Below are 15,255 nucleotides of genomic sequence, written 5' to 3' on the forward strand. Positions count from 1 at the left end.
CACATAGAACTTTTGACTTCCCCCAAGCCTTACTGATCCATCACCTAAGTAGTCAATTAACATATTTGGTATGTTATATGTATTATATACGTATTCATTATGCTAAAGGAAACTGCAAAAGGAAATGTTAATAAAAACAAAGAAAGTATGTTTGCGGTACTATATTTATCGGGAAAAAAAAAAACCATGTACATTTGGGTCCATGCAGTTCAAACATGTGTTATTCAAGGGTCAACTACATATATACATGTATTTTGTTCTTGTTTTTTTTTTTAGTATCTACATAATATTCTGTTGTATTTTAAAACCACAATTTATTTAATTTCCTGTTGATGAATATTTTTTTTCTCTTTTCATTTTTTAAAATTCACATCCAAGTTAGCATAGAGTGTGACAATGATTTCAAGAGTAGATTCCTTAATGCCCCTCACCCGTTAGGCCATCCCCCCGCCCACAACCCCTCCAGCAACCCTCTGTTTGTTCTCTGTGTTTAGAGTCTCTTATGTTTTGTCCCCCTTTCTGTTTTTATATTATTTTTGCTTCTCTTCCCTTGTATTCATCTGTTTTGTAGCTTAAATTCCTCATATGAGTGAAGTCATATGATGTTTGTCTTTCTCTGACTAATTTCGCTTAGCATCATACCCTCTAGTTCCATCCATGTAGTTGCAAGTGGCAAGATTTCTTTCTCTATGACTGCTGAGTAATACCCCTTTGTACACATACACCACATCTTCTTTATCCATTCATCTGTCAATGGACATTTGGGCTCTTTCCATAATTTGACTGTTGTTGATAGCACTGCTATAAACATTGGGGTGCATGTGCCCTTCCGAAACAGCACACCTAAATCCCTTGGATAAATACCTAGTAGTGCAATTGCTGGGTTGTATGGTAGTTCTGTTTTTAATTTTTTGAGAAATCTCCGTGCTGTTTTACAGAGTGGCTGCACCAGTTTGCATTCCCACCAGCAGTGGGAATGTTCCTCTTTCTCCGCATCCATGCGGAGTTCCTCTTTCTCCGCATCCATGACAACATCTGTTGTTGAGTTGTTAATGTTAGCCACTCTGACGGGTGTGAAGTGGTATCTCATTGTAGTTTTGATTTGTATTTCCCTGATGATGAATGATGTTGAGCATTTTTTCATGTGTCGGTTGGCCATCTGGATGTCTTCTTTGGAGAAGTGTCTATTGCCCATGTCTTTTGCCCATTTCTTCACTGGATTATTAATTTTTTTTGGTATTGAGTTTGATAAGTTATTAATAGATTTTGGAGACTAGCCCTTTATCTGACACATCATTTGCAAATATCTTCTCCCATTCCATCAGTTGCCTTTTAGTTTTGCTGATTGTTTCCTTTACTGTGCAGAAGGTTTTTATTTGATGGGGTCCTAATAGTTCGGTTTTGCCTCTGCTTCCCTTCCCTCCAGAGACGTGTTGAGTAAGAAGTTGCTGCGGCCGAGGTCAAAAAGGTTTCTTGCCTGCTTTCTCTCTAGGATTTTGATGGCTTCCTATCTTACATTTAGGTCTTTCATCCGTTTTGAGTTTATTTTTGTGTATGGCATAAGCAAGGGGTCCAGGTTCATTTTTCTGCATGTCTCTGTCCAGTTTTCCCAGCACCGCTTGCTGAAGAGACTGTCTTTATTCCATTGGAGATTCTTTCCCACTTTATCGAAGATACATTTCTGGGTTCTCTATTCTGTTCCATTCATCTGAGCATCTGTTTTTGTGCCAGTGCCATACTGTTTAATGATTACAGCTTTGTAATACAGTTTGAAGTCTTGATGGTGATGCCTCCAGCTTTGGTTTTCTTTTTCAAGATTGGTTTGGCTATTCAGGGTCTTCTCTGGCTCCATGCAAATTTTAGGATTGTTTGTTCTAGCTCTGTGAAGAATCCTGGTGTTATTTTGATAGGGATTGCTAACCATGTGTATTTTTAAAATATACTTGATTTTTTAGACCAGTTTTAGATTTACCAAAAAGTTGTGAAGATGATGGGGGAGTTCCCGTACCCTGTCCCCAGCTTCCCTTACGACTACTCTTTCTTACTGTGGCACATTTGTTAACGGTTGTCGGACACTGATCTGCTACTCTAAACTGAAGCCCTTCTTTTGTTCGATTCCCTGAGTTTCCCCCCTTTCCAGGGCCCCTTCCAGGATGCTGCATTGCCTGTGGCTGTCCTGTCTGCTTAGGCTCTTCTTACCTCTGGGAGTTTCTGTTGCCGTCTTTACTTTTTATTTTTTGTCAGTAGCACCTCATCCTTTCCCTCATTGGGACATTATGTCCCCTCATCCGTCCATAAGGCCATGATGTCTGTGGCCCGTGGCTCGGGGGCACTGAGTCTGTGACCTGACTAGGTCGGAGCTCTGGCCTCAGCTGAGTCCTTCCATCCCAGCACCTGGAGTCTCCGAGCAGTGTGATGTCTGCGTGTGGAGGGCTTCTCGTCACAGTCCTCCCCGAGGCCTCCCCAAGGCCACCGGTCTGGGCCTTGGGGCTGGGGAAGTCCAGAGTCACGCTTCTGCTGTTCCAAAGCTCTTTTGAAGTGGGCCACATCACTGTCTCCCTGTGCAGGGATTGTTATGTCACATTGAATGTACAGACAGCTCTTTAATGCGCCGGTAGGTTCTGCAGTCAGACTGGGAACTGACTATGCTTTCAAATTACTTCAGATAATTGTTTCCAAAGAATATGCAAAATGTATATATGCATGTTCCAACTCTGGCCATAATTAGTAAATTTTAAGGGATCCTTTGACACCTCTTCACTCATTTCTGAAGAGAGCTCTGAAAGATCCTCTGCCGATAGTGAAGAGTACCAAACAGAGAAGTCCCCCGAAGGTGGTGCTTCCCGTTGACATTGACCGGCAGAGACGGTGGTGGCAAACCTCGCCTCACAGCAGCGTGCACATAGTGCTGCCTGAACCCCAGTTTTGGGAGGGGGTCTCAAAAGCCTAACAACATGTGGGCAGTTGTGGGCACAGTCCGCACCCTCAGACCCGGCCGAGTCCTGCTCCCACGCCACTAACCTTGTCCTTTGGGCCCCGTGACTGCCCCACAGGCCTCCATTTCCTTACCCGTGAAAGGGGCTGGGGTCAGCCTCACACCCGAGGCTCAGCCAGGGCTCAGGAGAGTGGCTTGTAGAGAGCTGGGTGTCCAGGCCCGTGCTGATGACAAAAGAACAGACTGGCTTTGAGTTAGTTTTTATTGTCCCTTTGAGATTCTCCCTAGACCTTGCTTGTGGCCTGCACGGGGATGGAGCGCCGCACCCCACCCGGACGCCTGGGGTGCCCCTCAATGTTACTGTGCGTCAGCATCCTCCTTCCTGACACCGTCATACCCATCGTGCTGTATTATAGCTGCTTTAGATGTTTTCCCAACTTGCAGGAATGTTGGACGGACAGCACAGAGAACGTAACTCTCCCCTGAACTGCTGACTTTAGCGTCTGTTTCTCACCAAGGAGGGATGCTGTTCTGTGCACTCCCAGGACGCCTGTCATTAGCAGGAGCTTAGCAGGAGCTACTGCATGCCTACCTTCTAACCCTCAGCCCCCAGCACGTCCTTACGGCTGAAGGACCCGGTGTCCAATCACTGGTGGCATCGAGTTGTCACATTCCAAGGTCCTTGCGCCGTAGCTCCTCCTTGGTTGTGCCTAAACTTTTCCGACCTTTGGAGATTTCAAGCCCATTATTTTGGAAACTGCTTCTCACTCTGGATTTGTCTGATGCTTCCTCATGATTAGATTCCAGTTTTATTTCTTTGGCGGGTGTGTCATGGACGTGCTGCCATGTCCTTGTGCTGGCCCATTGGGCGGCACCCGATTTTTAATTGTCCCACTACATGTGGCATTCACTTTGACTTCTGGTTAAAGTGGCGTCTGCCAGACGTCTCCATTGTCAGATGAGTCTCTCCCTCTTTGTAATTAATAAGCACTTAGTGGGGAGCTCCTTTGAAATTCTATAAATGTCCTGTTCCTCAGCTAGTTTTATTTATGTATTTATGTCCGTATGGACTCATGGTTTCCTGTTGTATTGGTGGCTTCTACTCTGTTCCTATCACTGTTTACCCTCAGATGGTCCCTGATGGGGCCAGTGGGAGCCTCCTCAGGCTGACTTCTGTGGCCTGACCTATCCACAGTGTTCTTGAGCGTTTCCTTACTTTTGGATACAATAAGATATTTTGGGCTCAGCTTGAACTTCGTCCCAGGTAGAAATCTGGGTGCCAGGAATGCTTATCGCTCTTGGGTCGTGGCTGCTCCTGGGCCTTCTCAGTAGACAGAGGGAGAGGGAACACATGAGTGAGTGTGTGTATGTGTATGAACGTACACCTTCCCACATCTGTGTGCAGAACCAGATATCACACACATCCCTCTAATCCAGCCCAGTGCTGCAGGGTTAGCACAGCTTTTCTCCTCCTCCATATCCATAACTCCCTTCTCTGAACTAAGGACACTGCCCCTCATTATCCTTACTGTGCTGTCGCAGTAGAAGGATGCCCTCTGTGGGAAGCTGCCCACGCAGGGGCGCCCTGGTCCTTCCTCAGAGGTCAGGCGCTCTGCGGGGACACTGGCCCACACTCTGCACACTGATGAGACGCCACCCCTGCCCAGCTGCAGGACTGACACATTCGAGAAGGAGGAAGGATTTGGCCTGCTTCTAAGAGGGACCCCAGCCCCTGTCCAGGCCTTCCCCTGTTCTGGCGCCGAACCAGAGCCCTCCCACGCATCTCAGCTGCCCCCGGCCCCTCCCAGCCTCCCCCTCTCCAGTGCTTCCGCGAGCAGAGTCAGGCCTCTGGCATTCCTCTCTATTTGGGAAACCCATTTGCAGCCTTTCTTTTATCATGAATCAAAATGGAGTGATTTTCAGAGTATTTTGGATACCTGTTAATACATAACTTTCAGCTCTCTAAGACTCTTGCTATTTTATATACACTGTTGTGGTTATTACTTTTTCTCAAAAAAAAAATTGTGCTCTTAAGTCGAAGAAAGAAGCTAGAATTAACAATAAGTAGAAACCTGTTAAAGAAGACAGCAGCTTGTATTTGGAACCCAACCTTTCCACTTGCCCTTGGGGAATTATAAAACCGTACATCATACTGAAAGACAAAACTGGAACTCTGCTCTCCGTCATAAAACTGGAAGGGAAAGTGAAGTGGGCATTTGTGCTACGTGCTGGCTTCTGGATATGCAGCAGCACGGAGCCGAAAGCTCTGTGTGAGTCATGCGACAGCCAGCAGCTGCCTGCAGATACCCCCGTCACCACTGTAGATGGAAGGTTCAGAGTTTAACAATCTAAAACAGTAATGGAAAAGGCTGCTGATAGAGATATATTGAACTCCTAAACCCATCTCTTCCCTTCATATTTTTTCTGTTTGATTTGCAGAAATGATCAGGAGTGTCCCAAAGTGATGCAGTTGCGGAGTGTGATGCCCAGCTGAGTTTTTTCTAATTCATCTTGTTCTCTGGATTTTTTCTTGGGCAGAACACATATACCAACGCGGATAAATTATTAGAAGCAGCAGAACAGCTGGCTCAGACTGGAGAATGTGACCCAGAAGAGATTTATCAGGCAGCCCATCAGCTCGAAGACCGGATACAAGACTTTGTTCGGCGTGTTGAGCAGCGGAAGATCCTGCTGGACATGTCGGTCTCGTTTCATAGCCATGTCAAGGAGGTAAGGTGTCAGGACACACGATGGAGCCTGGCTCTGGGAGGCCCTTTGAACCCTGTGGGAAGAGCATGGACTGGTTGTGATGTGAGAAAGTGGACCGGAGGTGGCGAGCCGTGAGATGTAGCTATTTGCCCTGAGCAGGTCGGCGTGGACGGGGGTCTGCACTCTAGGCTGCGGGCCCCTTGCTCGCCTTCACCAGGGGAGTGGAAGCCTGCGTGTCTGTCAGGAGCCAACTGTGGGGCCTGGGCTGGCCGGACAGGGGTGTGCAGTAGGAGGTGAGCAGGGCGGTCAAGAGTCGGCGGGGCGGTCTTTACCTTGGAGAGAGGACAGAGCGTGTCCATCTTAGTGTCAGGAAGCGACCAGCGCACTGTGGTCACAGCTGGGTCTCCTTGCCGTGGGCGAGGCCGTCATGTGGCCAGCGTCATGGTTGACATGATTTTATCGGACTGTGTGACCACTCTCAGATCCTGATAAAAGTGAATTCTACAGAATACTGACTTGAGATGTGCCAACCCAACATGGCCGTCGTAATATTAATGCTAACATTGTAGGTCTCCTCTTGTCATTATAAGAGATCGTGTTGTTTGGTACGTGGAAAATAGGTTGGTAGTAATCATACCTCGTGTGTGTGTTATTCTTAGTGGAAATCATACAACATTACACTTAAATTTAGTGGCTTTTTAGGAGAAAAAAGACATAATCTAAAGTTTTCAGGAGGATTACAAACTGAGTAAGGAAGTCAGCTTCTGTTGCATCTTTTTTCTAAGGAAAAACAAATTCTCTACTTCGCATCTCTTTATAAATTGGAAGTGAGGAGCACTTCCAGGTCATTTGGGATCGAGCACATGTAAGTGTATAGACACAGACTGGGAAGAAGGATCTGGAAAGTGTGGGGCTGCCTGGGAACCACGGAGGGGGTGTCAGAGATCAAGACCCAGTAGATGTGTTCAGGGGGAAAGCACCCCGCTGCCAATTCTGGAACTTGGGTGGTTAGTTGTCACTCAGGGAATCTTGGCTCCCAGAAAGCCATACTTCCCTCTTACTCTGAAACTCGGTGAGCCCATGTGGTAGCCTGGAGACGCCAAGACCATGGTCCACCCAGGCTAGCAATGGGCTCTGCCGTCCTCTGCTGCACGGCCAGCCCTCTCTGCAGAAGCTGGCGCTGTGTGGGCGTGCGGTGGCCCTCAGAGCAGGGACCCCTGCCGCCAGCTTCTCTGCCTGCTCTTAATAATGCCATAGCCGAACAAGGCTCTACAGTATTTACAGAGAAACTGGGGTTTTTAATGTTTATTTTTGAGAGAGAGAGAGAGAGAGAGAGCAGAGGAGGGGCAGAGAGAGGGGGAGACGGAGAACCCCAAGCAGACTCCTCGCTTACAGTGCCGAGCCCGACTTGGAGCTTGAACTCACCAGTTGTGAAATCAGGACCTGGGACCAAGAGTCGGACACTTGACTGACTGAGCCCCCGGGTGCCCCCCAAAGAAACTTTTTTTTTCTGAGGACACATGGTGATTGTGAGGAGACCGACAAATGCCACAGTTGTCCACAGCAGCTTCTGGTCACGGGTGCACCAGCTGCGATTTCTTCCGTCAGCTCCAGTTAAGCCCTAACCACTATTGGCTGTCCCTGCCTCTGGCAGCTCTCTCTCCAGCCTTCTGCAGCACTGCCACCAGAAATATCGATTCGATCAGGTCATAGCCTTGCATTTGAACCGTCAGTGATTCATTGTGTACGTGGGGCACCGGCCTGAAACCTCTCCGCGTCCTTATGGTCTGGTCTCTACTTTCCCTCGAGCCCCTCACATTCAGCACAGTGTCCCCACACCTGTGACACCCGGGCGCCCCTGAATCTTGGGCGTACTGCTTCCCTTCACTGCTCCAGCAGGGTTAGCTGTTTCCCCTGCACCTTCTGGAACTTTCTTTATGCCCACCTGTTGCAGCACTTGCCCTGTTACAGTACAGTTGTGTGTTTCTCTCTCTTTCTCTTCAGTGTTGATGTTAGCAACTCTTTGGCTTATGCATTTAAACACCCAGGCTGAGAGGGAGAAGGCGATGCATGTGAAAAAGCAGATTGTGCCTTCATTCTTTAAGCTGCAGCAGACAGACAGCAGTGAGTAGCTCTGAGCACCCCCTCCCAGGAAAGCACAGTGGTTGGGCTGGGAAGCTTGTCGCTCGGGCCACAGGTGTGCTGTGGCCCCAGGTGGCCTGTGCCGCTGGAGATAGGGAAGGTCTGCAGCCATGTGTCCCTAATCTGCTATTTGTCTCTGTGACGTACCTAGGAATATTCTCGAGCAGGATTTGTAAAGGTTTAGCTTGACGTTAGGATGGAGAAGACTTTTTGCCTGAAGCAGTATATATGATTCACATCACCTTTTGAGCTTGGTTACAGTTTTCAGAAAGCAGACACTTAAGGAAACTAGAAGGAAAGCGTTTTACAAGAGCTTTCCTAGAGACTGCGTCTCAGTTCGTTGGCTTTTATAACATCAGTAGCATTTCTAAGGAAAAACAATCTTACAGTGAAAACATTCCAGTTAGCAAACAATAGAATCTGTCTTGTTACCAGGCTTGGAAACTTATTTAAAAGTGAAAAAGCTTTTTGTTTTCATTGACTTACTACACTGTAGGAACTTCTAGAATTGATGAAGTTGGTAGACCAAGGAGACCTCAACTGTGTTTTAAAGGTTAAGTAGTTCACTTTTACAGCTGGAGAATTTTCGATGTGTTCTTTCTTCCCTTGTTACATGGAAGACTGTCACAGTGTTAGAGAAACTGGTGTGTTTACCCTGACTTGGTTCTTCCTAAATGTGTGCCCTCAAGTGACCTGAGGCCGAGGAAGGATGTCCCGGGTGGCCATTTGGGGGAGGGCCTGGCAGCCCCAGCAGCTGGGAGTTCAGACGCTGGGAAGCTGGCCACACACAGGCACTGAGCACCGCCCAGTTCTTCCCTGCGATGTGCTTGGACTTCGTCTTTCGTCCCGGCCCTTTTTATAGTAGATTCATTTGTTACTGATCAGCCCTAGAATTTTTCTCAGTCTCCTTTCTCTTTGCTGCAGCAGGACCCCGACACCCACAGGGGTACTTGCTAGGTTTTCTGGGGCAGGAATGATTTCTTCAGTCACTGTGTTGTGAAACTTATCTAATGAAAACTTAGATTCGTTTAGAACAAATTTAATTAGTTTAAAATGAGATTAAAAGTGACAGAAGGGCCAAGTAAAGGAAACCACGCTAATTAAACACATGTTTGCACAAAGTTATTAAATAGTTTAACATATCAGAGGAATGAAAAGTTGCTAAAAGATTTATGCTATCTAAATTAATTTTTCTCCAGCAGATCATACTATTAAAATTTTTTAGTGTTTGTTTATTTTTGAGAGAGAGACAGAACATGAGCAGGGGAGGGGCAGAGAGAGAGGGAGGAAGCAGGCTCCAGGCTCTGAGCTGTCAGCACTGAGCCCAACGTGGGACTCGAACCCGCAAACTGTGAGATCATGACCTGAGCCGAAGCTGGATACCCAACCACCTGAGCCACCCAGGTGCCCCTGCAATTTAAAATCACATAGAGGAAGATAGAAAAAGGAGGATTATCTTTTTCCTTCAGGCAAATACTGAAAGCTAACTGGAAGCTAGTTTGGAGGCTCACTGTCTAAGGCTCTCCCGGTGTGCAGGTGCGCTCCTCACTCCAGACGGGCGGCACTGGTGCTCCCTCACTTCATGTGGAGCACCACCGTTGCCCTCTCTCTTTTGCGGTACATATCTGGCTCACTGATGAGCACGTAATCAAAGGTGGTGTCATTAGCCAGTAAATTCAGAGATGCTGGATCAAAGTGATCTCTCAGTGCTGGCTCAGTTCATAAGAACCCCACCTGGAGAGGCCCGACGGTTGTGCACTGTGGCCAAGAGGGTGGGTTCTGAGCGAGACCTTGGGACGCGCTGCTCTCCTAATCCCAGAGGCCACGGGACACAACACCCATTCCTGGGAGGAGAGAAGAGAGGAAATATTTTCTACGTTGAGGTTGGATGCAGAAAGTGGTTGGTAGAATTTCATCCCAGATCTGGAAGCATTCCGGGACCTTTCCTGCACTTTTTCCCCCTCTGAAAACAATTTGTGAGAAGCTTTACCTCCTTTCAGAAGGCCTGAAGACAGATACTCCCTGGTTTCTTCTTTAAAATGTTTTTAAAGTAGCCTTTAAAGAGAATGCTGATGAGCCTGACATGAATTTGGAGCTTATTTTAGAAGATTTCTCCTCTTGCATCTTGCCTTCTACCTCTCCATCTCTCTGCCCTCCCATGGCACATTCGCACCGGTTCTGACTATCACCCTCACGTTATTATGGTCTTCCTGCCCTCTTAAATGCTTTTTCCCACTGTGGAGTCACTTATTCACTCGTACCGAAGTGTCTCCCAGGCCAGCTGTCCTGTGCCAGGACAGAGGTGAAGGACCAGTGGAGAGACAAACGTCTGCTCCTGTGTGTATTGTGTGTGTCGGTCTTCTGTTGGTTTTTCGTGGTGGGTGTGAAGTTCCTTGAAGACCAAAAGCTATGTCTCACTTACCTTTGTATCTCACCAGTGAGCCTGCCTTCCAGACTTAGCACATCCTCTGTCAGCTTGTGGAATAAATGATGTCTATTTCTAGCTCACCATTCTGAGATTTAATGATAGAGGGACATTTTTCCATTTCCAAATATAGCACAAGCATAGTTATTTTCATCCATTCGTACTTCATTCTCAAAATTGGGTCCTGAGTTAATTGATAATTACCTTTGATATTTGTGGGTTACTTGAGGCAACCAGGTGGTGGTACTGAGTTCTCGGCCGGAGTTCATTTCTGGATTTGGTTCAGTGGCCTGGAGTTGGTTTTGTTCGCTGGACTCCTGAAAGCTGTGCCTTGCCAGGGAAGACCATTCCCATTTGAATCGGGCTGCGATGCTTGCTGGGTTTAAGTAAAGAAGCCTTTCTGGGTTCTGTTTCTGCAGACTTAACAGGCTGAACTGAGGCAAGTTTTTGTTTGGAGTAATGCCTGGGAAAAGAGGATTTACTCAGAAATCAAAAAGAAAGGCCTCCTGGTGATTTTTTTTGTTTTGTTTTTTTGGTTCCAGCCTACCCATCTAGCTTCATTTTTATGCTTGTGGCCAAGCCGACTTAATTTTCTTTATGCTCTGGCCAGTGCTCCCTCGCCCTGGGGAGCAGGGACAGAGCCCTTGTAGACTTTGGACTCTGGTCACCCTGATTGAGGAGGGTTTCCAGCAAGCGGGCACTGCGTAGCTCCTTGGGGAACGGATCTCTGGGGGGTGCGGGGGTGCCTCTCCTCCAGCCCTCACCTGGTTCGCACCAAGAGTATGTTGAAAACGAACCTAGTGGTTTTTCAATCAGCCCTTAGAGAGCGGGCCCATGTTTCCCATCTCTCCGTGGTGGAGCCAGATAATGAATCGGGCATCTGGTGGTTAACTCATTCGGGAAAATTGACCGACGGTGTGTGCGGCTCCCCAGGTAGACCAGCTGCCCCGTGCTGAATGCTTGTCCTCGCGGTTGTGGTGCAGAGTCCGTGCCTTTCCAGAGAAAGCTGTTTCTGTTCCATGCGGGGGCACGTTAGTACTCTGAGCGAGCCCGGCCTCTCAAGCTTCAGAGCCCTCCAGATCTCTCACACCTCCTGTGCCCAGGTCTCTACAGTTTGATCCCAGACGTCCAAGCCTTTCATTTTGGCCTTCTCAGCTGTGCTTTTGCTGATGACTCCTGCATCTGCGTTCTCTCAAATGATTTACTTGTTTCCATTCCAATTTCCAGCCCACATATCTACCTCCGAAGATCTCTGTGATGCTCTAAACATGCTCCCAGCTTTCTTTTTTAACTTTCAGTCTGAAATAATTACAGGTTCACAGGAAGTTGGACAAAAAAGAAATGGACAAGGGGGTCTGTACCCCCTTCTCCGAGCCTCCCCCGCTGCCGCATCCTGGGTGACCACAGTGCACTATGCAAGCAGGAAAGTGACTCCCTGTGCCCCACAAGCCTGTTCCAGTGTGACACGCATGTGTGTGCTCGTGTGCGGTTGCTCTGTGCTGTTTTTCCTGTGCAGAGTCACGTAAGCTCTTCGAGCATACAGAATCGTTCCATCACCCAAGTGGTACACCTCCCGTTCGTACCCAACCCCCGCTGCGCCTCTGACCCCTGGCAACCACTCATCTGTTCTCCATCTCTACAGTTTGTTATTCAGAGTGTTACGTAACGGGCTAATACACTGTGTAACTTTCTTAGCACCATGCCCTTGAGATCCATCAACAGTTCTTTCCTCTTCCTTACTGAGTAGTGTGTTCTGGTATGGATATGCCCTAGCTTGCTAGCCGTCTACCCGCTAAAGGACAGTGGGTTATTTCCCGGTTTTGGCAGTTTCAGAAAGAGACGCTGGACTGTCATGCACGGGTTTTCACGTGGACTGAGCCTTTCATTTCTCTGGGATAGATGCCCGAGAGTGCAATTGCCGGGTGCTCTGGTAAGCTCCTGTTGTTCAAAAGGAGATTGCCAAACTGTTTTCCAGAAGGGCTGTATCATTTGCACTTCCCTCAGCAACAGTGAGTGATCTTTGTAACTTCTCCAAAGTCCAGCATGGCTTCGATACATTTGTCAGTGGCGAAGGTTATGACCAAGGCGTGATGTCTTAGGGTGTTTGCTTTAGTTGATCACCTCTTGATAATTTAGTATTCAGTTCCTTAGCTGAACTCTCTCCTTGCACTCTTAAACATTTGATTCCTTTGATTCATTAATCTGGTGTAGATACAAATGGGCAATGAAAGAGCTTCAAGCCAAAGAAAGCAAGAGGAAGCAAAGAGCCTAGAACCATCTACTGTGTTTTCAGTCCTTGCATGACTGGATGTTAGATTTGGTTTTAGACATTTAGTTGGCTGCCAACAGGTTCAGCACTTTGTCTTCATATACTCTGTGGTGTTTGGCATTTAAAAAAGTAGACACACCCTGTTGTCATAGGGGTGTGTGTGTATGTGCTCACGCGCCTGTGTGTCTATGAGTCTAGTCATTTATGCTTTCTTTCTGTAAAAATAGAACCTCTTTAAAATTAATTAACAAAGTGTATCAAAGTGGAACCTATCCCTTTAACTGGCTAAGTGACATGGGTCAGACTGCTCTTGAGTGCCTCTGCTTTCCCAACTGCAGAATGGGAAGACTACGGTCTCTCAGGCATGTGAACAGCTGAGTGAAACTGTCAGCACTTACCAGAGTGTTCATCTTGGAGCAGCTCTCAGGAAATGTTCCATTTTCCCTTCTCACTCCATCTCCCCACTGTAAGTGATGGGACATATACAAGATGGGGCAGATCGAAACGTGAGATACAAAGGGATAAATACCCGGGTATAATCCGGTCTCTTCCTCCCTCATCTTTGCTTAGCAAAAACCGTTTAATCCCCTTCTGGTGCCCCTGCTCTGTGTAAGGACCTCGCTATGGCCCTGTTGTTTAGAATCCAAGGTTGAAGGCATTCTGGGATATAAGCGGTGTCTCTAGCCGCAGTCTGTCAGGACAGGGTCAGTTCTTGTAAAGAATCTTTCTCTTGGGTCCGTGCATTCATCCTGGCCTGTGTTACTTTGTAGAATCACTAAATTCCTGTGTCAGCCAAAGCTGCAAACTAAAGGACTTTTTTCCACCAAATAAGTATTCATAAAACACTTGGGTTAGCCCATGGAGAGAGAAGGGTATTCTTATCTAGAAGAGGCCCTTTTATCAGAAGAGTTTCATGTAAAACATTTTTTTTCTATAGAATAGTTTAAAAGTGGTTTAAATTCATCAATTTTCTATTTCTTCATACTGGTCCAATATTTTCAAGTAGAGAAAATTTTTATGTCAGCAGGGAAATTAGATGTTAGTGTAGAAAATTACAGGGAACTCTAATATACCTGACACATAGTGGCCACTTAGTAGATGATTAGTAAATGAATTAATAACATACTATATTATCTTTGTTTGTAACTCAGTATTACAACAGCAGGGATTGAAAATCGATAGCCGTGCACAGATTCCACATTTTATAATTTCTTGTTGAAGGGTCAGCCCTCCAGGGAGAGTCGCAGATGTCTGCTTTAATTCATTGTTTGTAGACTGGCCTCAGTTAACGTAACAGAGAGGAGAGGCGCTTCAACAGAATGTCGAGCCAGTGCACTATTATAGGTCATAAAATGTCCGGCTTAAAATGGAGGTGTATGTAATCCGGTTTACTTGTTGGACTTTTTTTTTTTATAGAGCATTTTTAATGTTCTTGATGTTTTATGTTGGTAGCTTCATGAACTAAATGCGATAGATTGTTGGTTAATTGAGAGAAGTACATCATCCACATGGATTTCTGGCATGTAGTGTGTGTTACTGGTTGTTGTTTTTATTGAATAAGTGGTGGGAAGATTGATTGCCAGCAACGTGTGAGGCTTTTGTCAGGAAAGCTTGAAAGCTCTAGATAAGAAAAGGCAGCTTTGGTTTTGTTGTTTGTTTCCCTTTCTTTGAAGCCCAGAACTCAGAGCCCCAAGATCAAGGAAGGGTTGGGCTTTGTGCCGGGCACCGGGGAAGCGCATGGATACGAGCAGAAGGTAGACTTCATCAACTTTCACTTTGCTCTTTTGTTCTCCTCAAGGAGGCTGCTCTTCCGGCTGCCTTAGAAGCAGCGAAAGATCAAAATGCGTGAAGGTTTTGTAAGAAAGGACTTATTTCTTCTAAGGGAGTTCAAGTCTTTATTCCAAGACAGACCCCTGGGTAGTGAGAGAACTTGATGGTTGGGTCTGTTGATCTTTAAGGAGGGGGTGGGAAAGGAGGGGAATGACAGGGGGCTGGCGATGAGGAAGGCAGAGTTCACACAGCACACAGGTGAGGCCGATCAGTCCTAGGTAGAGTTCTAGAAAAGGCAGTTGTTAAACTGCTGGTAGAGAATGAATGGGTTCTAGGATGTTAACTATATTTCACTCTGCACTGGGTTTCTGGTTTGATGGAGGGCATGCAGTGGAGTTAGTGAGCATTTAACCAGGCATCTGACATCTAATTTGTAGACGAAACAGGAAAGTATGGGCAGTCTGTTAGTACAGTCACTAGAATCAGACCGCTGAATGGCTGGACAAACACGTCAACTGACGGAGTCACTTATCGGAAGACTAGCACTGTACTTGTCCGTACAAGCTGCTCTCCAAGCGGAAGGTGCCAGGAAGAACGTGTTTCTGATAGAAAGGTATTACTCATCTTCCCCAGTTTGTGAGTAAGGAAGTCATTTCCAGCCCAGACCCATGGTTGGATCAGATAGCGGTGGCAATGGGAGACCAGTCAGCTCAGTTGGACCTGAGCCCTGGTGGCTGGGTGGGTTTTGTCCCTGGCATCACCTTCCATAGGGGAGCTGTCTCCCTGCCGTTGTCGTGTCTTTGAACTGACTCTTCTAACCTACTCGGAACTTTTATGTCCCAACGTGGCATCTGGAAAGACGGCTCATCAGAATTCAGACACCCTGAAACCTCTCCTTTGTTGTGTTGAGAGCTGTTTATCTTGAAAATGGGAAACTGCCACCAAACAAGGACTTGGTGCTGCAGCAGGAGTCATTGTGGCTCCCATGAAAGCCTTGCGAGTGAG

At 46.9% G+C, this 15,255-nt stretch overlaps 1 protein-coding gene across 4 annotated transcripts in view; it reads left to right on the forward strand.

The window, feature by feature from the left end:
- Positions 1 to 15,255, forward strand: part of TRIO (trio Rho guanine nucleotide exchange factor) — a 349,937-nt gene that overhangs the window by 187,788 nt on the left and 146,894 nt on the right. For all 4 annotated transcript variants that reach the window (XR_005529593.1, XR_005529594.1, XM_039238832.1 and 1 more), the window contains exon 11: positions 5,474 to 5,665. Coding sequence is in view for 2 of the 4 variants with exons in the window: in XM_039238832.1 (XP_039094763.1) it covers positions 5,474 to 5,665 (192 nt within the window). In the remaining 2 variants the exon portion in view is untranslated. The remainder of the gene's footprint in view (positions 1 to 5,473; positions 5,666 to 15,255) is intronic.

Source organism: Hyaena hyaena, unplaced genomic scaffold, assembly GCF_003009895.1.
Source record: "Hyaena hyaena isolate Hyena2069 unplaced genomic scaffold, ASM300989v1 scaffold_148, whole genome shotgun sequence".
NCBI classification, from domain to species: Eukaryota; Metazoa; Chordata; class Mammalia; order Carnivora; family Hyaenidae; genus Hyaena; species Hyaena hyaena.